Here is a 26,798-nt window from a genome sequence, read left to right as displayed (position 1 = left end):
CATCATTTCCTCCGAAACCGTTGTCACCATTTAAGATTCATGTGCAGGTTGTTTATGATTCGTTTTATTTCTAGTTTTGCCCATTAGAAGATTTAATCAGTGTCATCGTTACACAAATGTTATTATACTTGATAGTAAACATCGAGAATTTATTTGGTTCAGAACAAGCAAATAACGCTCCACAATGACTTAATGAGAGAGAGGAAGATTAATAATTAGACTTTTTGTCACAGCAGATCTATTGTAGATTGATGACACTGTTTCTACCATTAACATTGTGTTTCCTGAAAAACTTCCCTTTATTGCATCAATACGATTGACCACGAGCAACTTGCACCTGCTACCAAGTAAATGAATGAGAAAGAGTACAAAAATGGTTTCAGAATTTCAGACAACATTCTAAGTAGCGGACATGCAAGGAATTCGGATGCATTCAGACACAGGTACAGCGTTGGCTCATTTTAAAAGAAAAGCTTACTAGGCATCTGTTCAAATAAGTTGTGCATCCTCGTGATTTGCTGGTCTTTGCGCAAACAAATATACAATTGATTGGCTATATAAGTACACGGCGCGAGAGCCTCGTTTGACACTGTACGAACAGGAGTAGCTGATTCCGGGCGCTTCGTCTTTCAATTTTAGTACAAGTCTCACTTGTATTTTCCGAAAAGTTTCACCGTTAACGTTAACAAACTTTATATCCATCTGCTTGTCTTTACGAAAACTTATGAAAGCTGTTAAAGAGTTTATCGTTCCATTTAAAAGAATAAAATATACTTGTTTCAATATCTCGGTTGATTCAAGAGTATTAAACGGAACATGCGACAAAATTATGTGCCTCGCTGCCTACTGTTATTTGAGATAAGCTTCGTCACGATATATTGAATCAACTAAAAGGATTCGAACCTGCGACCTTAGCGGTCGCTTGGTTCCAGACTGTAGCGCCTAGAACCGAACTCTTTATTATTTCAAAAGTAATTGCCCTAACTGTAATACATTTATCCCACTGCAAGACAAGACTGTCAATACCCGCAGGGAAAAATATTTACGGTTGTCTGTGGAACTATGATTGCACCCACCGTACACCTCTTAGTCCGAAGTAAATCAACTGCCACCCAAATCTTCAGGGCTCGAAAAATACGGAAATCACCTCAGCGGGCCCACACGTTGTGAAGCTTGTTTCCACGACACTGCATCGTTTCACTGGGAAGCCTTAACGCATCCTCCATATAGTCCCGATCTCTCCCCTTGCGATTATTATATTTTGGAGCCCTGAAGAAAGACATTCGTGGCTGTCGATTTGCTTCAGACGAAGAGGCGTACAGCTGGGGACAGTCATGGTCCCGTAGGCAACCGCGAACATTTTTCCGTGAGGGCATTGACCGTCTTTTTGCATAGTGGGATAAATGTACTAACAGTTATGGCGATTAATTTTGAATTAATAAACAATGCAGTTACCTTTTTCCATGTCTCTCATTTTCGTGCTTTACCTATTATCTGTAATTAGAAGTGAAACTTCCAGTATACTTGAGAGTGTGTTAATATGTATTTCTTTTGTTGGAGATTCATGTTGTACATGCATAAGCATTCTCTTAATGCGTGTTCATTTCATTAGTGATTACTGTTGTACACCTGTCAGATTCTGGATTTTTCCTTAACGTTTTCTCACGTGGTTCGAACGTGTCAGCATGCTGGTGATCCTGCTGAACTGCGTCACGCTGGGCATGTACAGGCCGTGCATCGACGACCCCTGCACCACCAACCGCTGCAAGATACTGCAGGTATGTACATCTCCACTTACGTCTAGCACTCAAAAAGCAATTCGCGGCACCTCTGAGTTTTTGCTCACAAACTAATCACACTAAAATTTGAAACTTGTGTCATTTCTCGACGTAATACCCCTGCAGCCATACACATTTTTCAAAACGTCGACGCCATCATTCCGCAGTCGCTGCAGCGCTTTACGTGTCTGGGTTGACCAATGAAAAATCGCTGATGCAATAGCAGCGGCTCGGCTGGTGGATGAGTGATCACGGAGAGTGCTTTTCACCGTCGGAAACAGCCGAAAGCGAGTAGCAGAAATCACATCAAAGTTGGTGTCTCTAAGAAACTGCAGCATCACGTTCGCCCAGTGAGATGGTGCGTTGTCTTGATGAAAGTGCACACGTACAGCCTTTTCCAGCCGTTTTTTCAGGCAATGTTGGAAGGAACTTGTTCTTCAGAACATCGTGGTAGGATCCACTAGTCACCACACTGCCCCTTGGAACACAATGACAAGGATTGCACCATAGCTGTCCCACAACATGTACACCGCCATTTCTTCAACACTATTTCTAACCCAAAATCCTTTGGTAGCGGTGTGTGTGTGTGTGGTGTGTGTGTGTGTGTGTGTGTGTGTGTGTGTGTGTGTGTGTGTTTGTGTGTGTGTGTGCTTCCATTCAGCTGACTGGCACTTCTCTTCAGAAGTGAAAAACGGCATCCATGTCTCATCCATTGTCACAGTTCCACAGTCTCATTCATGCCGTCATCACGTGTCAGCATTACCTGGGGACGTGCCACGCTCGCATAGTTGTGGTCGTCCGTCGTTCGTGGCACCCATCTGGACGATACTTTTCGCATTACCAGGTCTTCATGCAGCACTGTGTACACAGATCCCACGGAAAAGCCAACTTCGGTGGCGGCGTATTTCATACTCTTTCGGCGATCCTCTAAAACAACTTTCCGCTCTGGCTCGATCATGTCGTCATACCAGCTGCTGCAAAGCTGAGGTTCTCGTCGATTGTTGTCACACTGCGTTCTGCCTTTTTTGAACAGTCATACCCATCAACGCACATTAGACATATCGGTGAGACCATTCTCACATACCTCATTCAGCTGGCGACAAAATTCAGTCAGCGTCACATCACGCAAATGGAGAACACGAATGACTGCACTCTGTTTTGTAATGAAAACGTCGCCTTTTTAAGTGTCGAAAACGTCCGTCACTCGCCGCTGTCCCTAGAGTTGTGTTTGCCGTACAGTGCTGCCACATTTGCCACGCATTTACAATGAGTGCACCCGTATTTTAAAAGAAACCGCATTTTTCTATCTGCTTCGAGTCCTAAGACAAAAACATTGGAGTTGTTATAAAACGAATGTACATCGTATTTCCCGACAACATAAGGAGATAGGGAGATGCTGAGCTCCGTTCAAAAATCAATAATTCGAGAAATCAGGACTAGCTAAATACAGCCTCACAAATAAACACAGAACAATATTTAATGAAACTGATATCTTGTACGTTTCTTCATGCCGGCAATATGTTAGTACACAAACAGTAGAAATAAGAATGTGCAAAAGCAACTTCAACTGGAACGGTGGCTGTAATCTTAGTGGTCTGTGGAAGCGAGCTGTCTACGCTGAAACGGCACAGTGAAATGTGCTAAATTGCTTACATTCCTACAAGACCTTTGAGAACACCAGTGCAAAAATGAGTGTATATTCTGGCAGTATGACGTAATGATGATATCCACCGACCTGTCACAAGCCCTCTGTAAGCTAAGAATAGTCACCACAGCAGCATTCACGACAGTCAGCTGCGCCTGATGAAGACGATGGCAAGGAAACAGAAATTTTTGTTTCAGGATATTGTGAGGTGTGGGTGAGCTGTATAGTATAACCCTAAGACGCCCCCCCCCCCCCCCCATGACCCATGGACCTATGGACCTTGCCGTTGGCTGGGAGGCTTGCATGTCTCCCGCACGGTAGGTGCAACCACAACGAAGGGGTATCTGTTGAGACGCCAGACAAACGTGTGGTTCCTCAAGAGGGGCAGCAGCCTTTTCAGTATAGTTGCAGGGGCAACAGTCTGGATGATTGACTGATCTGTCATGTAAAAACAACCAAAACGGACTTGCTGTGCTGGTATTGGAAGCAAGGGGAAACTACAGCCGTAATTTTTCCCGGTGGGATGCAGCTTTACTGCATGGTTAAATGATGATGGCGTCCTCTTGGGTAAAATACTCCGGAGGTAAAATAGTCCCCCATTCGGATCTCCGGGCGGGGGCTACTCAGGTGGACGTCGTTATCAGGAGAAATAAAACTGGCGTTCTACGGATCGGAGCGTGGAATGTCAGATCCCTTAATCGGGCAGGTAGGCTAGAAAATTTAAAAAGGGAAATGGATAGGTTAAAGTTAGATATAGTGGGAATTAGTGAAGTTCTGTGGCAGGAGGAACAAGACTTTTGGTCAGGTGAATACAGGGTTATAAATACAAAATCAAATAGGGGTAATGCAGGAGTAGGTTTAATAATGAAACAAAATACCAATGCGGGTAAGGTACTACAAACAGCATAGTAACAGGATTATTGTGGCCAAGATAGACACGACGCCCATACCTACCACTGTAGTACAAGTTTATATGCCAACTAGCTCCGCAGATGACGAAGAAATTGAAGAAATGTATGATGAAATAAAAGAAATTATTCAGATAGTGAAGGGACACGAAAATTTAAAAGTCATTGGTGACTGGAATTCGGTGGTAGGAAAAGGAAGAGAAGGAAATGTACTAGGCGAATACGGATAGGGGCTAAGAAATGAAAGAGGAAGCCGCCTGGTAGAATTTTGCCCAAAGCATAAGTTAATCATAGCTAACACTTGGTTCAAGAATCATAAAAGAAGGTTGTATACATGGAAAACGCCTGAGATACTGACAGGTTTCAGATAGATTTAGGAACCAGGTTTTAAATGTAAGACATTTCCAGGGGCAGATGTGGACTCTGACCACAATCTATTGGTTATGAACTGTAGAGTAAAACTCAAGAAACTGCAAAAAGGTGGGAATTTAAGGAGATGGGATCTGGATAAACTGACTAAACTAGTGGTTGTACAGAGTTTCAGTGAGAACATAAGGGAACAATTGTCACGGTTGGGGGAAAGAAATACAGTAGAAGAAGAATTGGTAGCTCTGAGGGAAGAAGTAGTGAAGGCAGCAGAGGATCAAGTAGGTAAAAGACGAGGGCTAGTAGAAATCCTTGGGTAACAGAAGAAATATCGAATTTAATTGATGAAAGAAGAAAATATAAAAATGCAGTAAATGAAGCAGGCGAAAAGGAATACAAAAGTCTCAAAAATGAGATCGACAGGAAGTGCAAAATGGCTAAGAAGGGATGGCTCGAGGACAAATGTAGGGATGTAGAGGCTTATCTCACTAGGGGTAAGATAGATAGTGCCTACATGAAAATTACAGAGACCTTTGGAGAAAAGAGAACCACTTGTATGAATGTCAACAGCTCAGATGGAAACCCAGTTCTAAGCAAAGACGGGAAAGCATAAAGGTGGAAGGAGTATATAGAGGGTCTATACAAGGGCGATGTACTTGGGGACAATATTATGGAAATGGAAGAGGATGTAGATGAAAATGAAATGGGAGATACGATACTGCTTGAAGAGTCTGACAGAGCACTGAAAGTCCTGAGTCGAAACAAGGCCTCAGGAGTAAACAACATTCCATTAGAACTACTGACGGCCTTGGGAGAGCCAGTCCTGACAAAAATCTACCATCTTGTGAGCAAGATGTATGAAACAGGCAAAATACCCTCAGACTTCAAGAAGAATATAATAATTCCCATCCTAAAGAAAGTAGGTGCTGACAGATGTGAAAATTACCGAACAATCAATTTAATAAGTCACGGATGCAAAATACTTAAGCGAATTCTTTACAGAAGAATAGAAAAACTGGGGGAGATCAGTTTGGATTCCGTAGAAATATGGGAACTCGTGAGGCAATACGGACCCTACGACTTATTTTAGAAGCTAGATTAAGAAAAGGCAATCCTATGTTTCTAGCATTTTTAGACTTAGAGAAAGTTTTTGACAATGTTGCCTGGAATACCCTCTTTCAAATTTTGAAGGTGGCAAGGGTAAAATACAGGGAGCGAAAGGCTATTTACAATTTGTACAGAAACCAGATGGCAGTTATAAGAGTCGAAAGACATCAGAGGGAAGCAGTGGTTGGGAAGGGAGTGAGACAGGGTTGTAGTCTCTCCCCGATGTTATTCAATCTGTATATTGAGCAAGCAGTAAAGGAAACAAAAGAAAAATTCGGAGTAGGTATTAAAATCCATGGAGAAGAAATAAAAATGTTGAGGTTCGCCGATGACATCGTAATTCTGTCAGAGACAGCAAAGGACTTGGAAGAGCAGTTGAACGGAATGGACAGTGTCTTGAAAGGAGGGTATATGATGAACGTTAACAAAAGCAAAACGAGGACAATGGAATGTAGTCGCATTAAGTCGTGTGATGCTGAGGGAATTAGATTAGGAAATGAGACACTTGAAGTAGTTAAGGAGTTTTGCTATTTGGGGAGAAAAATAACTGATGATGGTCGAAGTAGAGAGGGTATAAAATGTAGACTGGCAATGGCAAGGAAAGCGTTTCTGAAAAAGAGGAATTTGTTAACATCGAGTATAGAACTAAGTGTCAGTATTTGTACGGAGTGTAGCTATGTATGGAAGTGAAACATGGACGATAACTAGTTTGGACAAGAAGAAAATAGAAGTTTTCGAAATGTGGCTCTACGGAAGAATGTTGAAGATTAGATGGGTAGATCATATAACTAATGTGGAGGTATTGAATAGGATTGGGGATAATAGAAGTTTGTGGCACAACTTGACTAGAAGAAGGGATCGGTTGGTAGGACATGTTCTGAGGTATAAAGGGATCACCTATTTAGTATTGGAGGGCAGCGTGGAGGGTTAAAATCGTAGAGGGAGACCAAGAGATGAATACGGTAAAAGATTCAGAAGGATGTAGGTTGAAGTAGGCACTGGGAGATGAAGGAGCTTGCACATGATAGAGTAGCATGGTGAGTTGCATCAAACCAGTCTCAGGAGTTAAGACCACAACAACAACAACAACTGTATCACCTGACTCAGTTCGACTACAGTCCACTGCCTTTTTTTTTAAATTATATAGTGAGCGAGAAACTGGGTGTGGTAAAGCGCCAGGTCACAAAACCATAGCATTTGGATCAGAAAAAAAAAACAATTTTTAAAAGGGTACTACAGATAATTGTTGTGGGTTTCTTTAACAATATTAAACCCAAATTAATGCATACAAATTAACACTTCAATTTTAGAATCAGAAAATGAACAGTTTAACTTGAGATATAAAACTGTTGAGTTCCGCGTCACTCTGGTGGAACTACTTCAACATAGATTAAATGACCAGTATACACTAAAACAGAGAGAAATACATTTCAATTAACAAATGTTCTAATGACAATAAATCCACCATTAATAAACATTATTTTATGAAGTAGAACAGTCCGTGATCCTCTAAAAAACTGTGAAATATATGGGTAACGATAGAAGATGTACAAATAAAATTTAAAGAACCTCATCCAGTTGGCTTCAGCAACAGGTAGTAGAATCAACCCTGAGTACCAGTTCAAGCGCAAATACTACCGATGTACTGCAAACCAGGCTCAGAGATGATAGACTGTAACGTTCAAAGTCTGATTTTAAACTGAAATTTCTGAGACCTATTTTTTTGTTCACTCAGTCTTCTGAATGGTTTGATGTGTGCCGCCACAAATTCCTGTCCTGCACTAACTTCTTCATCTCGGAGTTGCAGTTACACATTTCTTAGATTTATTAAAATCTTTGTCTTCCTCTACTGTTTTTATACTCTATACCACGTAGGTTACTTCCTAGTGCCTCAATACATGTCTTATCACCCCGTCACTTCTTCTTGTCAGTGTTTCCCATATGTGGCTTCCCCCAGCATTTTGTATTCATTGTCCTCAACCTTTGACGGTTCGCTATTTCCTGACGAAATGCCGTTATTTTAATCACTTTCGTTCTAATTTACGTTTGCCGTCTGAGTTACTGGCTGCTTTAGCGAATGACGCTCAGGCTGTCGAATGCGGTTTACTTTTTATCCGTCGTAGCAAAACGGCGAAGGACATTTAATCTTTAGTTCAGGGCCTCCGTTGTCTCTATGCCGTATTTTATGGACCTTTCCCTAAGACTCTGTTTTTAGGTGTCTTTCCTTGGGTCGATTGGGCTTAACGTGCAGTCACTTTTAACTCGTTTTTCGTCTTCGTGTTCTACGGTTCTGACATGGGCGCATATGGCCTTAGTATTTTTTGTGCCCTAAAACAAAGCAAAATAAAACAATTCTTTATCTTATAGCCGGCAGGTGTGACCGAGCGGTTCTAGGCGCTTCAGTCTGGAACCGCGCGACCGCTACGGTCGCAGATTCGAATCCTGCCTCGCGCATGGATGTGTATAATGTTCTTAGGTTAGTTAGGTTTAAGTAGTTCTAAGTTCTAAGGGACTGATGACCTCAGATATTGAGTCCCATAGTGCTCAGAGCCATTTGAACCATTTTTGAACCTTATAAATCGACTTGATTTTCTACATCCTTCTGTAACACCACATCTCAAACGCTTTTTTTCTCTTCTGTTCCACTTTTCCTACTGACCATGATTCACTACCATACAACGCTGTGCTCTAAATGAACTTTCTCAGAAATTTCTTCCTCAAATTAAGGCTAGGGATGCCTTCTTTGCTAGTCTGCTTTATAAGTCCTCTTTGCTTGTCCGTCATGGTTTATTTGGCTGCCTAGATAACAGAATTCATTAACTTTATCTAATTCATGATCCCCAATTCTTATGTAAAGTATCTCGCTGTTCTCAGTTCTGCTATTTCTCAATGGTTTCGTCTTTCTTCGATTTACTCTCAGTCCATATTCTATACGCATTAGACCATTCCATTCAACAGATTCTGTAACTCCTCTTCGCATTCGCCGAGAATAGCAATTTTCTTTCTTTTCTTTCTCTGCACCTTGTCCCACGCCAACGCGGTGTCGGCGTTGTTATTACCGATTTGGCAGTGTTAGTTGTAGAGGGTACCCGGATGCCCTTCCTGCCGCTACCCCGAACCTCCCGTGACGTAAGCGGTGTACCCCAGCTGTCTGCGTCTAGTGTAAGCCATGAAATAGTTCAAATAGTTCAGATGTCTGTGTGCCGTGTAACTGAGACAGAACGTGTAGACCAACCCGGTATTCACCTAGCGGGATGTGGAAAACAGCCTGAAAACCACATCCAGGCTGGCCAGCATATCGGCCCTCGTCGTTAATCCGCTGGGCGGATTCGATCCGGGGCCAGCGCGCCTACCCGAACCCAGGAATCAGCGCATTAGCGCTCTTCACCGAGAATAGCAATGTCATCAGCGAATCTTGTCATTGATGTCCTTTTCGGTTTGATTTGTACTCAAACTGTTGAAGTTTTCCTTTATTTCTGTCATTGCCTCTTCGATGTATAGTTTGAACAGTAGTGGAGAAACACTGCAGCAGTTTCTTACGCATTTTTTAATCCGAGGTCTTACTTCCTTGTCTTTCAGTCTTACTATTCCCTCTTGGATCTTGTACATTTCTATATAAATCGTCTATCCCTATAATGTATTCCTATTTTTCTCAGAATGTGGAACATCTCGCACCATTTTACACTGTATTAGGCTTTTTCTAGTTCGACAAATGCTATGAGCGTGTCTTGATTTTTCTTTTTTTTTTTTTTTTCAGCCTTGCTTCCATTTTTAAGCGCAACGCAGGAACAGTCTCTCTTATGATTTTACTTTTGCTAAAGCCGAGGTGATCGTCATCTAACTATTCCTCCGTTTATCATTCTTGTCAACAGCATGGTTGCATGAGCTGTTCAACTGATTGTGCGATAGTTCTCTCACTTATCTCCAGTGCCATCTTCGGTGTGGTGTGGATCATATTTTCAGAAAGTATGGTGGTATGTCGCCCGTCTCTTAAATTCTGCACACCAACTTGAATAAACATTTTGTTGCCACTTACCCCAGTGATTTTAGAAATTCAGATGGATTGTTACCTGCCCCTTATTTTATCTCAAGTATTCCAGAGATCTTTTAAATTATGACTCTGATACTGGAATCCCTATGTCATCCCTATGTTGTTGTTGTTGTGGTCTTCAGTCCTGAGACCGGTCTGATGCAGCTCTCCATGCTACTCTATCCTGTGCAAGCTTCTTCATCTCCCAGTGTCTACTGCAACCTACATCCTTCTGAATCTGCATAGTGTATTCATCTCCTGGTCTCCCTCTACGATTTTTACCCTCCACACTGCCCTCCAATACTAGACTGGTCATCCCTTGATGTCTCAGAACATGTCCTACCAACCGATCCCTTCTTCTGGTCAAGTTGTGCCACAAACTTCTCTTCCCCCCAACCCTATTCAACACTTCCTCATTAGTTATGTGATCTACCCATCTAATCTTCAGCATTCTTCTGTAGCACCACATTTCGAAAGCTTCTATTCTCTTCTTGTCCAAACTATTTATCGACCACGTTTCACATCCATACAAATACTCCGTACAAATACTTTCAGAAATGACTTCCTGACACTTAAATCTATACTCGATGTTAACAAATTTCTCTTCTTAGAAACGCTTTCCTTGCCATTGCCATTTTATATCCTCTCTACTTCGACCATCGTCAGTTATTTCGCTCCCCAAGTAGCAAAACTCCTTTACTACTTTAAGTGTCTCATTTCCTAATCTAATTCCCTCAGCATCACCCGAATTAATTCGACTACATTCCATTATCCTCGTTTTGCTTTTGTTGATGTTCATGTTATATCCTCCTTTCAAGACACTGCCCATTCCATTCAACTGCTCTTCCAAGTCCTTTGCTGTCTCTGACAGAATTACAATGTCATCGGCGAACCTCAAAGTTTTTATTTCTTCTCCATCGATTTTAATACCTACTTCGAATTTTTCTTTTGTTTCCTTTACCGCTTGCACAATATACAGATTGAATAACATCGGGGAGAGGCTACAACCCTGTCTTACTCCCTCCCCAAACACTGCTTCTCTTTCATGTCCCTCGACTGTTATAACTGCCATTTGGTTTCTGTACAAATTGTAAATAGGTTTTCGCTTCCTGTATTTTACCCCTGCCACCTTTAGAATTTGAAAGATAGTATTCCAGTCAACATTGTCAAAAGCTTTCTCTAAGTCTACAAATGCTAGGAATATAGGTTTCCCTTTCCTTAATCTTTCCTCTAAGATACGTCGTAAGGTCAGTATTGCCTCACGTGTTCCAGTATTTCTACGGAATCCAAACTGATCTTCCCTGTCATCCCTACAGGCACCAACTTCTTAAAACACGACATCAGACAAGACCTCCTTCTCGTAGAGGCCTTCAATGTACTCTTTCCACCGATCTACTCTATCTTCTGCGTTTAACAGCACAATTCCCGTTGCATTCTTTATGTTGCCACCCTTGCTTTTTATTTCAGTGAAAGCTGTTATGTCTTTCCTAGTAGCTGAATCAATCCTCTCCATTTGTTTTTCGGTTTATTCACATGTGCCCTGCGTTTGATGTTTCTTTCTTTCTTAATTTACTTACTCTGTCTTTCCGTGAACTTTTTTTTTTACTTTCTTCTTCCATCGATCAACTGATGTAGTTCACCTGTTACCCAAGCTTTCTTCGCAGTTATCTTCCCTGTACTTATTTTTGTCTCTCCAACATTTGAGATTGCACTTATTAGAGATGTCCACTACTTTCTACTGAACTGCTTCTCTGGTGTTTCTTATCACAGTATCCGCATCCTTAGTGAAATTCGAACGCCTCTCATCACTCTTCAGTACTTCAGTAACCCACTTTCTCTCACAATGATACTGTCGGACAATTCTCTTAAATTTCATTCTCCTCTTCGTCATTACTAAATTGTTATCTGAGTCTATATCCGCACCTAGGTATGCTTTACAATCCAATATCTGATTTTGGAACTTCTGTCTGACCTAAATGTAATCCATGTGAAACTTTTCCGTGCCTCCCGTCTTCTACAAGTATACCTTCTCCTCTTATGCTTACCATCTTTGTCCTCTCTCATTCATATTGCCAAGCTCATATTCTCCAAGAACCCTTCCTTTTATTCTTTCCCATACAACACCGACCAAATCCCCTCGATTATTGGGTTTTAAGCTCCCTTTACGTGTTGAATTAGCCGTTCACTATCATCATATATTATATATATCATCTGTATCTCTTGCTTGAGACGTTGGCATCTATACCTTGCTATTCATAACTCCTATTATGCTATATTTGTTCAAAATGGTTCAAATGGCTCTGAGCACTATGCGACTTAACTTATGAGGTCATTAGTCGCCTAGAACTTAGAACTAATTAAACCTAATTAACCTAAGGACATCACACACATGCATACCCGAGGCAGGATTCGAACCTGCGACCGTAGCGGTCGCTCGGTTCCAGACTGTAGCGCCTAGAACCGCACGGCCACTCCGGCCGGCCTATATTTGTTCCTGTTGATGTCACTCTGTGTTTTCTCATCAGAAATCCTTTTTTTCCCGTTTTTCACTTCGCTGACCCCCCCACATATAGACTGAACCATTTCATTTTCATTTTCTAACTTCCCTATCACGTTCAGGTTGTGACATTCCACGCTCCGACTCGTAGAACGTTATTCTTTCGTTGGTTATTCAGTCTTTTTCTCAAGGTCACCTACCCCTTTACCCGAATGGGGGTTCATCGGGAATCTTTTATCAACGGAGTGATCATCCCGACACTTTTTCAGTTACGTGCCACATGTCCTGTGAATACACATTATGTGTCTTTATGCAGTCGTCTCCTCACCGTGCTTTTGTTCACTACCAGGTCTCCGTAGACATTCTGCAAGCGCCTATGAATATCTGATATGCTCTGGTTTTCCTCCAAAATAAACTTAACGACACCTCTGTGCTTGGAACGCATTTCCGTTACAGACGCCATTTTGAAGGTTACGTATGTCTCCATCTATTGAAATGTCATGAAACTAAAGTGGGAATATTCTATACTAACCCACAACAAATTCATCATTTTTTTCACCTGAAAATGGACAAGAAAAAGTGTTGCATTACTTACTGAGCGCCCCTCGGACAAACTGTGAATGTTCGTTTGACGTTTCTAAGTGTATCTCCTGATATCTCGCACGGATAACACTTCCTCACTTGATTCGAATTTTCTCTGGAACTGAAACTGATCTTCCCCCACTTCGACTTACCAGTCGTTTCTTTCTTTAGAATTGGTGCACGATATTGTATAATAGAAAAGAAGAGCAACATTTTTCCAGGAGGTGGGGTATATTTGACAGTACAAAACTGGATGAGCCGGGGTTTTTCGAAGTTTAAAACTAGCCTATTTGTGCAAACCAGTAAGTAACTCTCGCGAAAACGTCGTTTACTATTTCTTCTGTTGACAGGTCTTTGTTCGGCTTTGCAACAGTGCTTGTATCAACTGCATACATTTCGCCTCTTGATGAAAACAAATTGGTAGATCTTTGGCATGAAAACGATGAACGTTCCAATTAGTTAGTTTTGTATTCCTTCCTAAGTCACTGATTAACATTTTCTAACATTCTCGTTTCATAATTATCTGTGGATGGCTCACGTGGACAGTCAGCAGCTGGTGCCGCTATTGGACCACAGCTACAATTAATAGGATTCGATGCAGACGCGTACTTAGCGAGGCTATATGCTCGAATATCCAGCCCATTACGTCGCCTCCCGCAGAATAGCGGCAGCTGTTGACACACAGACACCGTCGCTCTGTTGACACTACTTATCGCATTTGGAACGGCTTACTGTTCCCGTTGCGTTATCGCATGTGGCTGTAATTAATGAACTTGCTGACTCGAATTCAGAGCTTCGGAGTGGATATGGCGAAATTTCTGGAAATCTCCTAACGTTGTCGTCGATGTGTAATAAACCCCACGAAAGTAGTTCCTAGCCTAAAAATATCTAAGTTTGGAAAAACAACTTCCAAAGGTAACTACAGTGTTGTTTAGACGCAGGACATTCGTAATGAAACAAACTAACCCTTTCTGTATGGAGCCAGATAACACAATATTAGCTATATTAAGTCCTGAATAGATGTATCTATTGCTTATTCGGTGTATAGTCTGAAGAGTACGGGCGAAAGGTTGCATCCCTGTCTTACTCCTTTCCTAATGTTCAAATGTTTAAATGTGTGCGAGTTCCTAAGGGACCAAACTGCTGAGGTCATCGGACCCTAGACTTACACACTACTAATTTAACTTAAACGAACTTATGGGAGGAGGGAGGCCTCGAACCTCCGGTGAGAGGCCCCGAAGTTCGTGACAGGGAGCCTCAAACTGTGCGGCCACTCCGGGCGACCTTTTCCTAATCCTATCACCTCCTTCTTGCTCTTCCATTTTATGAGTGCCTCTTGTTTCTTGTACATAACTACTGGCACGTTACCAGTATGTTCCAAAAAGCCGCGCAAAACTGTGGTTTTTCAGGGGGTCATGCCTCAGATTTTATTAATCAAGAGGTTTGGATAGACCTAGGCCTGCCGACCATTTGTATACCTATCGGAAGAACGGACGTACTGTAGCTATCCTACAACGCAGGTTTAAAATTTAAACATTACACACTTCTTCAGACCAGACAAACTGAGCAAATTAGTCGTCTAGGGTTGACCTTAGGCGGCCATAAAAGCACGATTTTTTCATGGGAAGTTCTTCAGAACACCCCGGAAAACTGATAATTGAGCGAGAAAAGTACTATTTGTGGTGATGGGCACTTCTATAATTGCAGTTTATGGCATACCTTCTAACGTTTTGCAATATCTTTCTAAGATGATGGTCTCGGGGAACCCTGAATTTTTTTTCGATATCATTACCCATTACGCAGATACAGAGGTTCAAATTTGCAGTACTTACGCTCGTGCAAGATGCATATAACACTCGGTATGAAGCATAGTTCTAACTGACGTAGTGAACGCATGATAAAAGTACTAGGGTCATCGCAAGGATTTGGAGACAGCTAATCTATGTTTTAATCAGCATTTTTCCACCAATAATACAAGTATACGAATAAACTGTCAAAACTTTTGTGACCTACAGAATTCGCTTTGTATAAACAGCACACCCTATTGTGGCACGGAAAAGAAGGGAGCTAGCAAAAAATGCTCCGAAAGGCGAATACGTTCCTCTTTTAAAAACCGTGACAGAAAAGTGGTACACTACCAGCGTCAATTCTCATTCTGCCTACCCAACAAAAAATTTTGGCATGCGTAAAAATTCGTGCTTTTTTGTTCTGACAGTAGCAGAGAGGCAGTGATTGTGGAAGAGAGAGAAAAATGCCAGTGGGAGAGTAAGGGAGAGGGACAGTGATGATTGGAGAGAAAAAGTAGCAGAGAGGCAGTGATTGTGGAAGAGAGAGAAAAATGCCAGTGGGAGAGTAAGAGAGAGGGACAGTGATGATTGGAGAGAAAAAGTGGTAGTGAACGAGAAAGAGCGACGGATGAAGACAATATCAGTGGGAACCGAAGAGAGAGAAGACATTGTAGGTCATTGAGAGACAGTGGCAGTAAAAGAGATAGATGGATGGTGATAGAAGCAATGGGAGCAAAAGATAGATCAAACTGTGTAAATGAAAAATGCAGCTGAGCAGAGACCTTAGACAGGCTTTTGGGGTTTGGAACCTCCCAGAATGGCGAACTTTAACACTTAGTTGAAACGTAGGATGCATTTTGGGTACAAATTATGGGTATAGGGGGAAAAAGACGTTGTACCATTTAGAATTTTTTAGTTGCAGACGTATGGTGTCAGTGGGAAAGAAGGACAAAAGTAGCTATATTTTATATAAACCGGAGAAAAACGAGACCGTGAGAGAGGGATAATGGCAGTGAGAGGGTGACGCCGAGCATACGTACGCATCAAGTCACCGTACCGTGCGTGGCGGAGGGAACCTTTTACCACGATGATTAGTCGTTTCTTATCCTCTCCCACTCGCAGATAGAGAGAAGGAAAAACGCCTGTCTGTATGCTTCCGTATGAGTCCGAATTTCTCGTATCTTGTCTTCGTGTTCCCTACGTGAAATGTAAGCTGGTGGCAGTAGGATCGTTCTGCAGTTCTTCAATTGCCGGTTCTCTTTCTCAGAGGTGTTCTTCGAAATGAATGTCTTCTTCCCTTCAGGGATTTCCACTTGAGAGCCGCGAGTGATTAGCCGAGCGGTCTGAGGCGCTGATGACATGGACTGTGCGGCAGGTCCCGGCGGAGGTTCGATTCCTCCCTCGGGCATGGGTGTGTGGGTGTGGGTGTGTGTTTGTCCTTAGGATAATTTAGGTTAAGTAGTGTGTAAGCTGAGGGACTGATGACCGTAGCAGTTAAGTCCCATAAGATTTCACACTTCACACCCCACTTGAGCTCCCGAAGCACATCCTTAACACTTGCGTGCTGATGGAACCTACCGGTAACAAATCTAGCCAGCTCGCCACTGATTTGCTTCGATGTCTTCTTTCAGTCCAACTTGATGCGGATCCCAAAACTCGAATATTATTAAAGACTGGGGTGCACTAGTGATCCACATGCGGTCTCCTTTACAGATGAACCACACTTTCCTGAAAAATCTCCCAATAAATTGAAGTCTGTCATTCCCCTTCCCTACCACAATTCTCACACGCCCGTTCCATTTCATAGCGCTTCGCATGGTTACGCCCAGATATTTAATTGACATGACTGTGTCAAGCAGGACACTACTAATACTGTATCCACACATGACGGGTTTGTTTTATCCACATTAACTTACATTTTTCTACATTAAGAACCAGCTGCCATTCATCACACCAACTAGAAATTTTGTCTGCGTCATCTTGTATCAACCTAAAGTCACTTGTCTTCGATACCTTCCTGTAGAGAACAGCACTATCAGCAAACAACCGTGAACTGCTGCCCACCCGCTCTGCCAGCTCATATGTGCACATAGGAAATAGCTACGGTCCTGTCACACTTCCCTTGGACACTGTTCCGATGCACAATCGTCGTAGAAGACAACGTACTGTTTTCTGTTACTTGAAAAGTCTGGGAGTCTATTACCTATACACGTACCTTCTTTAGCATTCTGCAGTGAGATACCGTGTCGAATGCTTTTTGGAAATCTAGAAATATGGACTCAGCCGGTTGGCCTTCATAGATCGCAGTATGCCATGTGAGAAAAGAGTAAGCTGGGTTTCACAAGAGCGATGGTTTCTAAAGTCGTGCTGATACGTGGACATGAGCTTTTCAGTCTCTATTGAATTTATTATTTTCGAACTCAGAATATGCTCTAGAACTGTGCAGCAAATCGATGTTAAGGATATTTAACTGTAATTTTTCGGGTTCGTTGCTTTACCCTTGTATATACGGGAGTCACCTGCGCTTTTTTTCCAGTTGCTTGCCACTTTTCTTTGCTCGAGAGACTCACTATAAATGCAAACTAAGTAAGGGACCAATGACGTAGAGTACTCCTTGTGAAACCGAAATGGGATTCCATCCGGGTATGGTGACTTACATGTTTTCAACTCTTTCAGTTGCTTCTCTACGCCATGAATGCTTATTACAATGTTATTCATACGGGACTCAGTGTGATGCTCAAACGACGTTACGTTTGTTCGATTCTTCTGCGTCAACGACTTCTTAAATATGGAATTTAAAACTTGGGCCTTTCTTTTCTTCTCTTCTGTTGCCGAACCAGACGGCCAACGAGTAGCTGGATGGAAGCCTTAGACCCGCTTAGAGATTTTACGTGGGACCCGAATTTTTCGGGTTCTCCGCCAGATCTTTAGTTAAGATATCTCTACTAACCTTTGCTTGTAGTCATTTGCGCGTCCTCTTTGGAACCGAGAGTGCAGCAGCCTTCGGTTCCTCAGCATTTTCCGAATTTCCTTATTAAATCATGGAGGGTCCGTTGGGTCTCTAATCCACTTGCTAGGCACGTACTTGTCCATACCACGATTTACAACCTGTTTAAACTTTGCCCATAATTCCTCTATTCCCATCATTCTGGAACTAAATGATTACAGTTCACTATCTAAGTGAGATGATAACAACTGCTTATCTGTTTTTTCTGACAGAAACACCCTCCTAGCCCTCTTGACTGATTTATAAACATTCGTAACCATAATCGATGTGACAGCATGCTCACTAATCTCCGACTCTATAATGACGCCATAAGGTCCCGCTTGTTTGTAACTATAACGTCCAAGGTTACTTACTTTGCATATAGGTTGACAAACTAGCTGCTCAGGACAGTTTTCTGAATACACGATCAAAAGTACGAGGGTGGTTTGAAAAGTTCTCAGCACAGAATAAAACTACTTCCATCACTGAAACTTTTTTTATTTTTCAACGTAGTCTCGTTGTAGGTTATTGCACTTGGTCCAACGACGTTCCAGTGTCTTGATTCCATCTGCAAAATAGCTGTCAATTCCGGCTATCAATTCTTTGTTTGAAGTGAATCTCCGTCCAACAAGAAAAATTTTCAGTTTTGGGCACGGTGCTATATGAGGCGAATAAGTTGGGCATGGAAACAATTCATACCTTAGTTCGTAGCCCCGGCACCCATCTTGCAGATAATTTTTTCATTTCTAATTCTTCAGTTAAAATGTGATATACACTTTCAGATGACATCTGGCAAGCGTGAGCAATTGCATGGACTTTCACTTGGCGATCCTCCATGACCATCTAGTGCACTTTTGCAATGATTTCTTGGGTAGTGACACATCTTGGCCGACCACTGGACGGATCATCATCTGAGGTCTCCCAACCAACTTTAAATTGATTTGTCCAGTTGGCAACAGTTGAATATGAAGGAGTAGAGTCCCCCGGTGTATTCTGGAAATCGGCATGAATGTCCTTTGCTTTCATAGCTTTCTTTACGAAGTGCTTAATCACTGCTCGAATCTCGATAGTTTTCTTCTTCGCAAATCACTACTTGGGTACAACAACAACAGAGCCACGTCACCGCCACAGATCTCTTCCGGGAGCACTGACGTGACACGTGTTTACAAGCAACAGTCCAATGAATATCACGTTAACAACTCGTTGAGCTAGCGCTGACCTCTCGTCGTGATTCCAAGAACTTTTCAAACCATCCTCGTACTTGACAAGATTGTCTGTCTGTACATCCCGCAATGAATCCATACATAGGTTAAAGTCACCTCCAACTAGTCTGATCTGGGTATTTATGCCCAACTGACCATAAACTTACTTTGAATGACATTAGAACTGTCACAGCGGAGTCACAGTGGTCGGTAAAAACATCCAACAATTACCTTGGTTTCACCTAGACCTGTAATGCGCGACACAGATAACTACACTATCACACTTAATTTCAACCTCAATAGAGACAATATTTTTGTCGACTGCAATGAACACCCCCCTCATAAAGCGTCTAATCTGTCTTTCCGACAAACATTCAAGTACTCGCTAAATGTCGCAGAGCTTTGTACTTCGGCTTTGTGCGACCTCTCAGTCCCAAGAATGATTTGAGGTTGAGAACTTTCCAAGAGGACGGTAAATTCCGAAACTGTTTTGCGATTACTTTGACAATTTACTTATAAAATTTTTATTTGAACGTGGTCTGATTCCCCTATATGTGTATCGACCGGCGAGTGTTCATGAGAGAACCTCAAACTAGAGCCTAGCCTAAAAATCCCCCGTATGCACTCCACAAGTACTCTAGTATACAAGTAGCTGCTTCCTTTGTGTAGTGCATCCCTGACCTATCAAGGGAGTCCCAAAAATGCCCACCCGATAACGCAGATCCAGTAATCTGCAGCCAAGACCGTCACAGAGACGTCGAAGCTATTGGCTGAGATCATCCACTCGGGTCCAGACCAGAGGACCCCGATCAACTCTGGAAACGATGCTGCAAAATTGTGAGCTCCGCTTGCACCAAGTGTGCAAGGCCAGCTGTCTTCACCACCTGAAATTTTTCTTCCTAAGGGACTCAGTCTAACGCTGGAGCTCCCAATAACTAGCAAAACACAGCATGTATAGAGACACGTGGTAAAGCTGTATTCACAACATGGAAAAGAAATTCGCACACTGGGAAGGGAGTTTTCTGAAGACAAAATAATTCACATTTTCAATGTCATAAATTATTATCACGGTATTTGTATAGAATTTAGTACTCATTCATACATACCTTTCACAAACAGCATAATTGTGAATGTCATCCTTGACTGGTTATGCCTCAGAACATGATGACTCAGATAATTACGTTGTATGAGGAGGGATAGCTTGTGCACAATTACGAATTTGAGGTCATAACCTCCTGAAACAGTTGATAACCAGAAGGCATCTGTGCGCGCCCTGTGGATCAGAACAATAATCGGTTAAAAAATCGTACTATTGCTTCTGACAGCAATATTATATTCTCAAATGTCAACAGTATATAACAAAGGAAGAACAACAACATAGTAAGGTTTCAAAATATATGGCAAACAAGTAAACAGAACAGGAACTGAAGGAGCAGACTTTCGTACAACGATTTTATTGAAAAATCTTGAGATCTAACATAAACTGACAAGAAAGGGAGAATCATAATGGTCAGTAACAGACCGCTGATCCAAATCACATGTAAACCAGACACAATCATAAAATTAAAATTATACTAATAGCCCCACTTCATTAGTTCTCTTAACACAACTGAATAAAAAGGTAAGTCCTTAAGACGCAATCACAAAATAATTTACAGGACCATCATATTTAAGACGAATGACGGTCACAGAAGCGGTATAAAGAAATTGTCCTGAAAAATACATTGTTTAATTCAATTTTTAGTCTGCATTCTAATGAAAACAGAAAGTACACAACTACGAAACCCATCGCTAATTTCGAAAAATTAACATCATTCGTTTTGTTTTCCTTTTACGCCATTTTCCAGTCCCAAATAACAACACATGGTTTCCTAAATCTGTTCATTCCTCATTACACGTTAATTCTATTGGAGTGTGTTCCTAAACGATTGACGATGATGACAATGTTTCAGTTTTAGTATCGTTGCCCTCGATACTCTAATCACAGCAGCAATTATTTTATATAACCCTGAGGACATAATTCACAAGGGCACAAGCTGGCCACCGTTTTAAAATACGATTAATTTTCGCAGAAGTATGGAGCATCAATTATCGTTCCACATCACAAAAGCTTTCATTAAACCTACAGTTTGTGTTATTTCAGCTCCAATGTTCCGGAAGCCTGCTCACGCTTTCACATCGGGGAATATTTTTCATTCTCTGTGACAGGCGACAGCAAAACCAACATAAGTTAAAATACCAGGCGTGCCATTAATATAAAAATACGCGGCATTTCTCTTGTACGTTTGGATAACATTTCACTCCAGCTGTTCGCTCTATGTTCTGAATTCTTCACTCATTTTTTTTCTGTATCATCGAAAACTCCGAACGATTATATATCAGTCAGGGAAGCAAAGTATAAATAACACTTCAGTCTACCTAACAGTTTGCCTACAAAGGAAAATTCAGGATGGAAGTACATGATGCAGTACAGGAAAGAATAGGCTAGTTCCTAATTGAGCGAAAGAGGCTTTATTAATTAATTCTTTGCGCCAAGGGATTTTATTTGTCCAAATAAATTGGTCATCATTTATGAGTGACAATGTGAGCGGTTCGGAAGCAGCAATTCTGCAGGAATAACAGATTAATCTTGCGGAGACAATTTTCCTTGAGCCGGAATTAACTTCTTTTTCTACTATAATGCCTTCTGTTCCAAAGGACCGACACAAAAAAAAAACACTGCTCCGTCTGGATGTTCCAAGTGCTATATCCTCCAAGGCTTAAGGCAATCGAATTACATCCTCTCGTAAATCGTGAAGTACTGCAGCTCAAAAATTTGCCTCAGTATTTTTCTGGTCAGTTTATCGCAATTCTAGGATGCTCACAGCAGAACCCACATTTGGCTAATTAAACGGACTGAGCAGTCTAAGCAGACATGGGCTGTACATCTAATACTGAAAAAATTTTATATCCAACGAACTGCCATAACGAAAAAGAAAGGTTACGTACCGGGATTTTAACATTCAAGACGAAAGTATATCAGCGATTTAAGAGGACATGGCTATCCTCAGTGAAAGTGAAAGAGAACTACAGGACATATTGAACGGAATGATGTAATGAATACATAAAGAAAGTCGAAAATAATGAGGGGCAGCAGAAACAAAATTATCTACAAATGTAATATCAAATTTGAGGACACATGGTCGAAATAATGAAAAAATTCTGCGACTTTGGAAGCAAAATAGTGGAGGACAGACGTGTCTCAACCACCCCTCCCACCTCCCAGTCATCACCCTCCTCCGGCAACTTTAATTTACGCCCCTACACCACCCTGGAGGAACGTTGTCTGACCATGAACGTCATGTGGCGCATTAAAGTCAAAAGTCCGGAATGAGCTAAAAAAAGAAAGAATCTTTATCAGCAGGAAGAGGGTCGATATCAGTACCTTCAAAAGTTTGTTGTAGAGAAATTGCTCTATTATTGGCTGAATATTCTTTTCGGTCTTCTCTAAAGCTAATTGTATAGTCATGAAATTGTATTTCCACTCTTACGTCGTTCGAAAGCCGATTCTGTGGACGAGCTTTGGTGTCCAGTCAATGTCGTGCCGTATTATATATTCCGGAACACTATGTCTCTAATCTATTGTGGTAGCACCAACAAACGCCAAGGACTCCTGTTATCAATGCCAGTACAACATCTGAGTCTCCTAGATTGTGACTAATCCATGTCTCCGAAATATCCTTTCATTCCCATTGCAAAGAGAAAATTCGTTCTGTTACATGATGTAGCTAAGCCACTTCTCTACAATATCATTTCTCCATGGGGTGCTAGACTCTCAAGATGTACATGAGAACGCCTGTGAAGTCTGGGTAGTAGAAGAGTTACCGGCGGAAATGGATTTACGAGGGTGGATCGTGAGTCTTGTTTAGATAACTCAGTCGGTAGAGCCCTCGCCTGGGAAATGCAAAGTTGCCAGTTCAGGATCCCGGTCTGGCACACACTTTTAATGTGACACAAAATTTCGCATCTGAGCACACTTCTCTGCAAAGTGAAAATTCGTTCTACAAAGTTATCCCATTGTGTGACAGAACCAAGGGTAGGTCAGTAGGCAGAATATTGATGGCTTCCTATACCAGAATAATCTCGAGAATGACTGTTTTATTAATAGTATAACTCAACGTTGGCAGAACGTCTGTGAGGTAAGCACGACGTCTAAAATGAAAATTCGTCTCCCTTTCGTGTTATCATGATATAAATTACAATGTAAAGGATGTTATACTAGTGAAGAAGTGACATTTCTGTCAGCCGATAACAGCTATTGACCAGTCAGTTGCAAACATCCCATTGCTGACGAAACAACAATTATCTGAAACTTAATGAAATGCATGTGAAACTTCGCACGTGGATAAATGCTCGCGCGTCTTTGGTCGGTAAGGTTAACCGTGTATTTTCTGCAAACGTTTATTGCTGTATCAGCTGTAACCATTTGGCACCTGCTTGGATGTGCTGAGCTACTGCATTATGAAACCAGACACTGGAGCGTGCCTCCACGAGAGGCCAGCGGGCATTTTCATCACAGCGGAGACCCTGCACGCTCCAGTAATTGGATCACGCCGTATCTTAATGAAATGTATTCCGGACGTAGCATCGATCGGGCGGCATCTTATCTCCCAGGTCACCGTCCTTAGCAACGTAACACTACTTTGCGTGCGGCTCAGGTAATGGCCTACATCTGCAGCTATAAACAAAGTAGGCCAGGAATTTTTTAATTTACTAAGTATCCTCTCGCAAAGGAAACTATTATAACATTGTATAAGCAATAGCTGCATATACATATTAACTTTGAAGATTGTCTTGAACGACAATGATTAATTTTCAGTGAAAGATGTTTGCAGGCCAATTTATGTGCTTTGCAGAATGGCGATGTTTAATGTCACAGCGGTAATTGCTAAACTAAAACGTGAAGAATGGACAGTCAAGTGCAGAAGAAAGAGGAGTGTGAAGGCACGACTACATCTAAGATCTATACAATGAAGAAGAGCGAGTGCAGGATGGGCTATTAGGAGGAAAAAGTGAAACAAATGAACAGTGCAGCAGTGTGGCCAGAATTTGACAAAGGACTGAATTATTGCAGTATAAACATTTCAGCAGTAGCCGCTATATGTCAGAAGCTGCTTAAGTCAATGACAGATTCGACGGCCAGTAGTTAGTTGGATGTCCTGCCAAAATGGTACGAAACTAACGACTTGCCCCTCACATTATCAAATGAACGTTACCATAGCATAAACTAAGAAGTTATCAATGGATAAACGCGACACTCTCAAAGCTAGGCAGAAAAATATGAAAAAACAACAGAGAAAAAATTGGATAAACCAAAGTTCCAGTCTTGAGAGGGGATCAAGGTACCAGAGAAAAAATTTTAACATCGCCGTTAGAAATGAAACTAGGAAAACAAAAAAAACATTGATTTTTCAATGTCGTTTGGGAACGTAGAGAAAGTCTTCGCCGATGTAAAATATTCAAAATAAAATATAGTGATAGGTGAGTAATTACATAATCTACAACAAGCGTTACTGTCACATTAAACAAGAGCTAAATGTTGATCTATGTGAAATGCATCGGTCGATCAAACTGACATGTCATCCTATTGACCACAATAATGCACAAGAAACGAGAAGATTATTCCATCCATAATAGTTGAAAGCACCTCCAATGTTTTCGCAAATATCTCTGAAGAAAACATGCAACCAGTCGCACTTTTTGAATGAATGAATTTTTTCAGCGTGGTTATTTTAGGTCCTTGGCCCATCATCGTATGCCAGCGAGGACTTCTCGTACAAATTTCATATTTTTCTCCCATAGTATAACAAAATTCATAATTTTCTGATTTAAAACAGCTTTTACATTACGTGCAAGATGTTTACATTATACAAAATTTTGTGAAATATTTCTGCATACCACTGCTATACTGCAGATCGCCAGTTGAATACTAAGCACTGTAAATTATTTATTATTTAAAATTTATCGTGTCGGGAAGGTTCTCGAAAGTTCTTATGTTTGTATGTTCCTATGTTCAAAATCGTGCAAATGGCTCTGAACATTATGGGACTTAACATCTGCGGTCATGAGTCCCCTAGAACTTAGACCTACTTAAACCTAACTAATCTAAGGACATCACACACATCCATGCCCGAGGCAGGATTCGAACCTGCGACCGTAGCTGTCGCACGGTTCGAGACTGAAGCGCCTAAATGTTTAAAGAGCTCCCTTCTCCGTAAGAACAGAAGTGAACTAATTCACTTCTGTTCTGGCTGTACATTTATGTTCGTTGTAAACCCGCTTCTAGTTCTAAGTTTTATGCTTGAATAACGACCCTGGTTTCGGAATTGGACTTGGTTCCGGTGACGAGGTGACACTGCTTGGTGGAGACACTGGTTACTCCAGACACCAACATCTCCGAGATTCCAGTCAGGCAAAGTAAAACCCGACTCCTACACGCACAGGAGCCGGAGTACAAGCACTACATCATTCCCACGGTCCTCGTATTCAGAAGACCAATGGATTCTAAAACTTAACAACTGGGATAAATTCCAGGCCTATGTGAACAGAACGTGTATCAACAATGAGTAGTAATTCCACTTAGTGGAATAAACAACAAACAGGATCCAATGTCATGTGGAAAAGGTAGTGGGAAACGACATAGTCAGCAAAGATTTGACCCTGTGTCACAGTGTGAATTCTAACATTACAGAAGCTGAGAAAACACTTGATTAAAGGAGTTGTAGAAAACATTTAAAAAGCTCTTCTGATAATGATGTCACAAGAACCAAGGAATCCGTAAAGCGGTGCCCATATCATTGCTGAAATGAACAGAAAAAATTCACCCGAACGAGGTGTGACGTACTCTCAAATGTGGTTCCCATGGCATTTGTGGAAGAGAACCAGGATCTCACCTGTCACACGCTGTCTTTTACGGGACGAAATACAGCACTTTATGGCATCCAGAAATGTCGGTAAGAGCAATCAAGAAATAACACCCATGAAGGTTGACACCAACGTTAGGAGGTAATATAGAATGTTGAAGAAGAGGCGTATCAATCTTTAGCAAAAATCCACAGTCGAATGCACCAGGAAGAATGGACTGTGCCAACTCGGACTTAAGCCTTAAACGATAAATCAGCACCCATCTAACGGAACAGCTAATTTCTGCACCAAGCATATCGCCCACAGAAGAACAGACATTTTGATTGGTCGGATGATTTGAGGGTGGGTACCAAACAGCGAAGTTTTCTGTCCCAATGACATTTGAAGGAAAGAGGACAACACAGCAGTATGTTTGCAATGCTGGCACCTTGGACAGTAATACGCTACTGCAGAAAAAGAAAATGGGTTTATGATGATAACTAATCTACTAGGCGTCAACCGTCACAACATCCCTATTCACGCCAGGCATCTGCTGACGGTTAGCATTGAGGTGACAAGATTCATGGCATACCATCTAATACCGCGTCGGACCTCATTTTGCCCGGCGTAGTGCAGCAACTCGTCGTGGCATGAACTGCACAAGTCGTTGGAAGTGCCCTGCGTAAATAATGAGGCGAGATTTTGTGCACGAACCGATCTCTCGATTATGTCCCATAAATGTTCGATGGGATTCATTGCGGGCGATCTGGATGATCAAACCGTTCGCTCGAATTGTCCAGAATGTTCTTCACACCAGTGATGAACAACAGTGGCCCTGTGACAGGATAAATAGTCATCCATTAAAATTCCATAGTTGTTTGTGAACAAGATGTCCGCTAACGGCTGCAAATTGTCTCCAAGTAGCCAAACATAACCAATTTTAGTGAGTGATGAACACAGCCCACTCCATTATGGAGTCACCACCAGATTGCGCAGTGCCTAGTTGACAACTTGGGCCCATGGCTTCA

The 26,798-nt window shown here is 41.7% G+C and overlaps 1 protein-coding gene across 1 annotated transcript in view; it reads left to right on the top strand.

Moving 5' to 3' along the window:
* The first annotated feature begins 1,671 nt into the window (after positions 1–1,671).
* LOC126336038 (voltage-dependent T-type calcium channel subunit alpha-1G-like) overlaps positions 1,672–26,798 on the top strand; it is a 741,513-nt gene continuing 716,386 nt past the window's right edge. Inside the window, exon 1 of the mRNA XM_049999518.1 lies at positions 1,672–1,778. Within this exon, the coding sequence (XP_049855475.1) occupies positions 1,686–1,778 (93 nt within the window). The 5' untranslated portion in view covers positions 1,672–1,685. The remainder of the gene's footprint in view (positions 1,779–26,798) is intronic.

Source organism: Schistocerca gregaria, chromosome 2, assembly GCF_023897955.1.
Source record: "Schistocerca gregaria isolate iqSchGreg1 chromosome 2, iqSchGreg1.2, whole genome shotgun sequence".
Classification (NCBI taxonomy): Eukaryota; Metazoa; Arthropoda; class Insecta; order Orthoptera; family Acrididae; genus Schistocerca; species Schistocerca gregaria.
The sequence above is the reverse complement of the archived record's forward strand: the minus strand, read 5'-3'. Positions and strand labels throughout refer to the sequence as shown.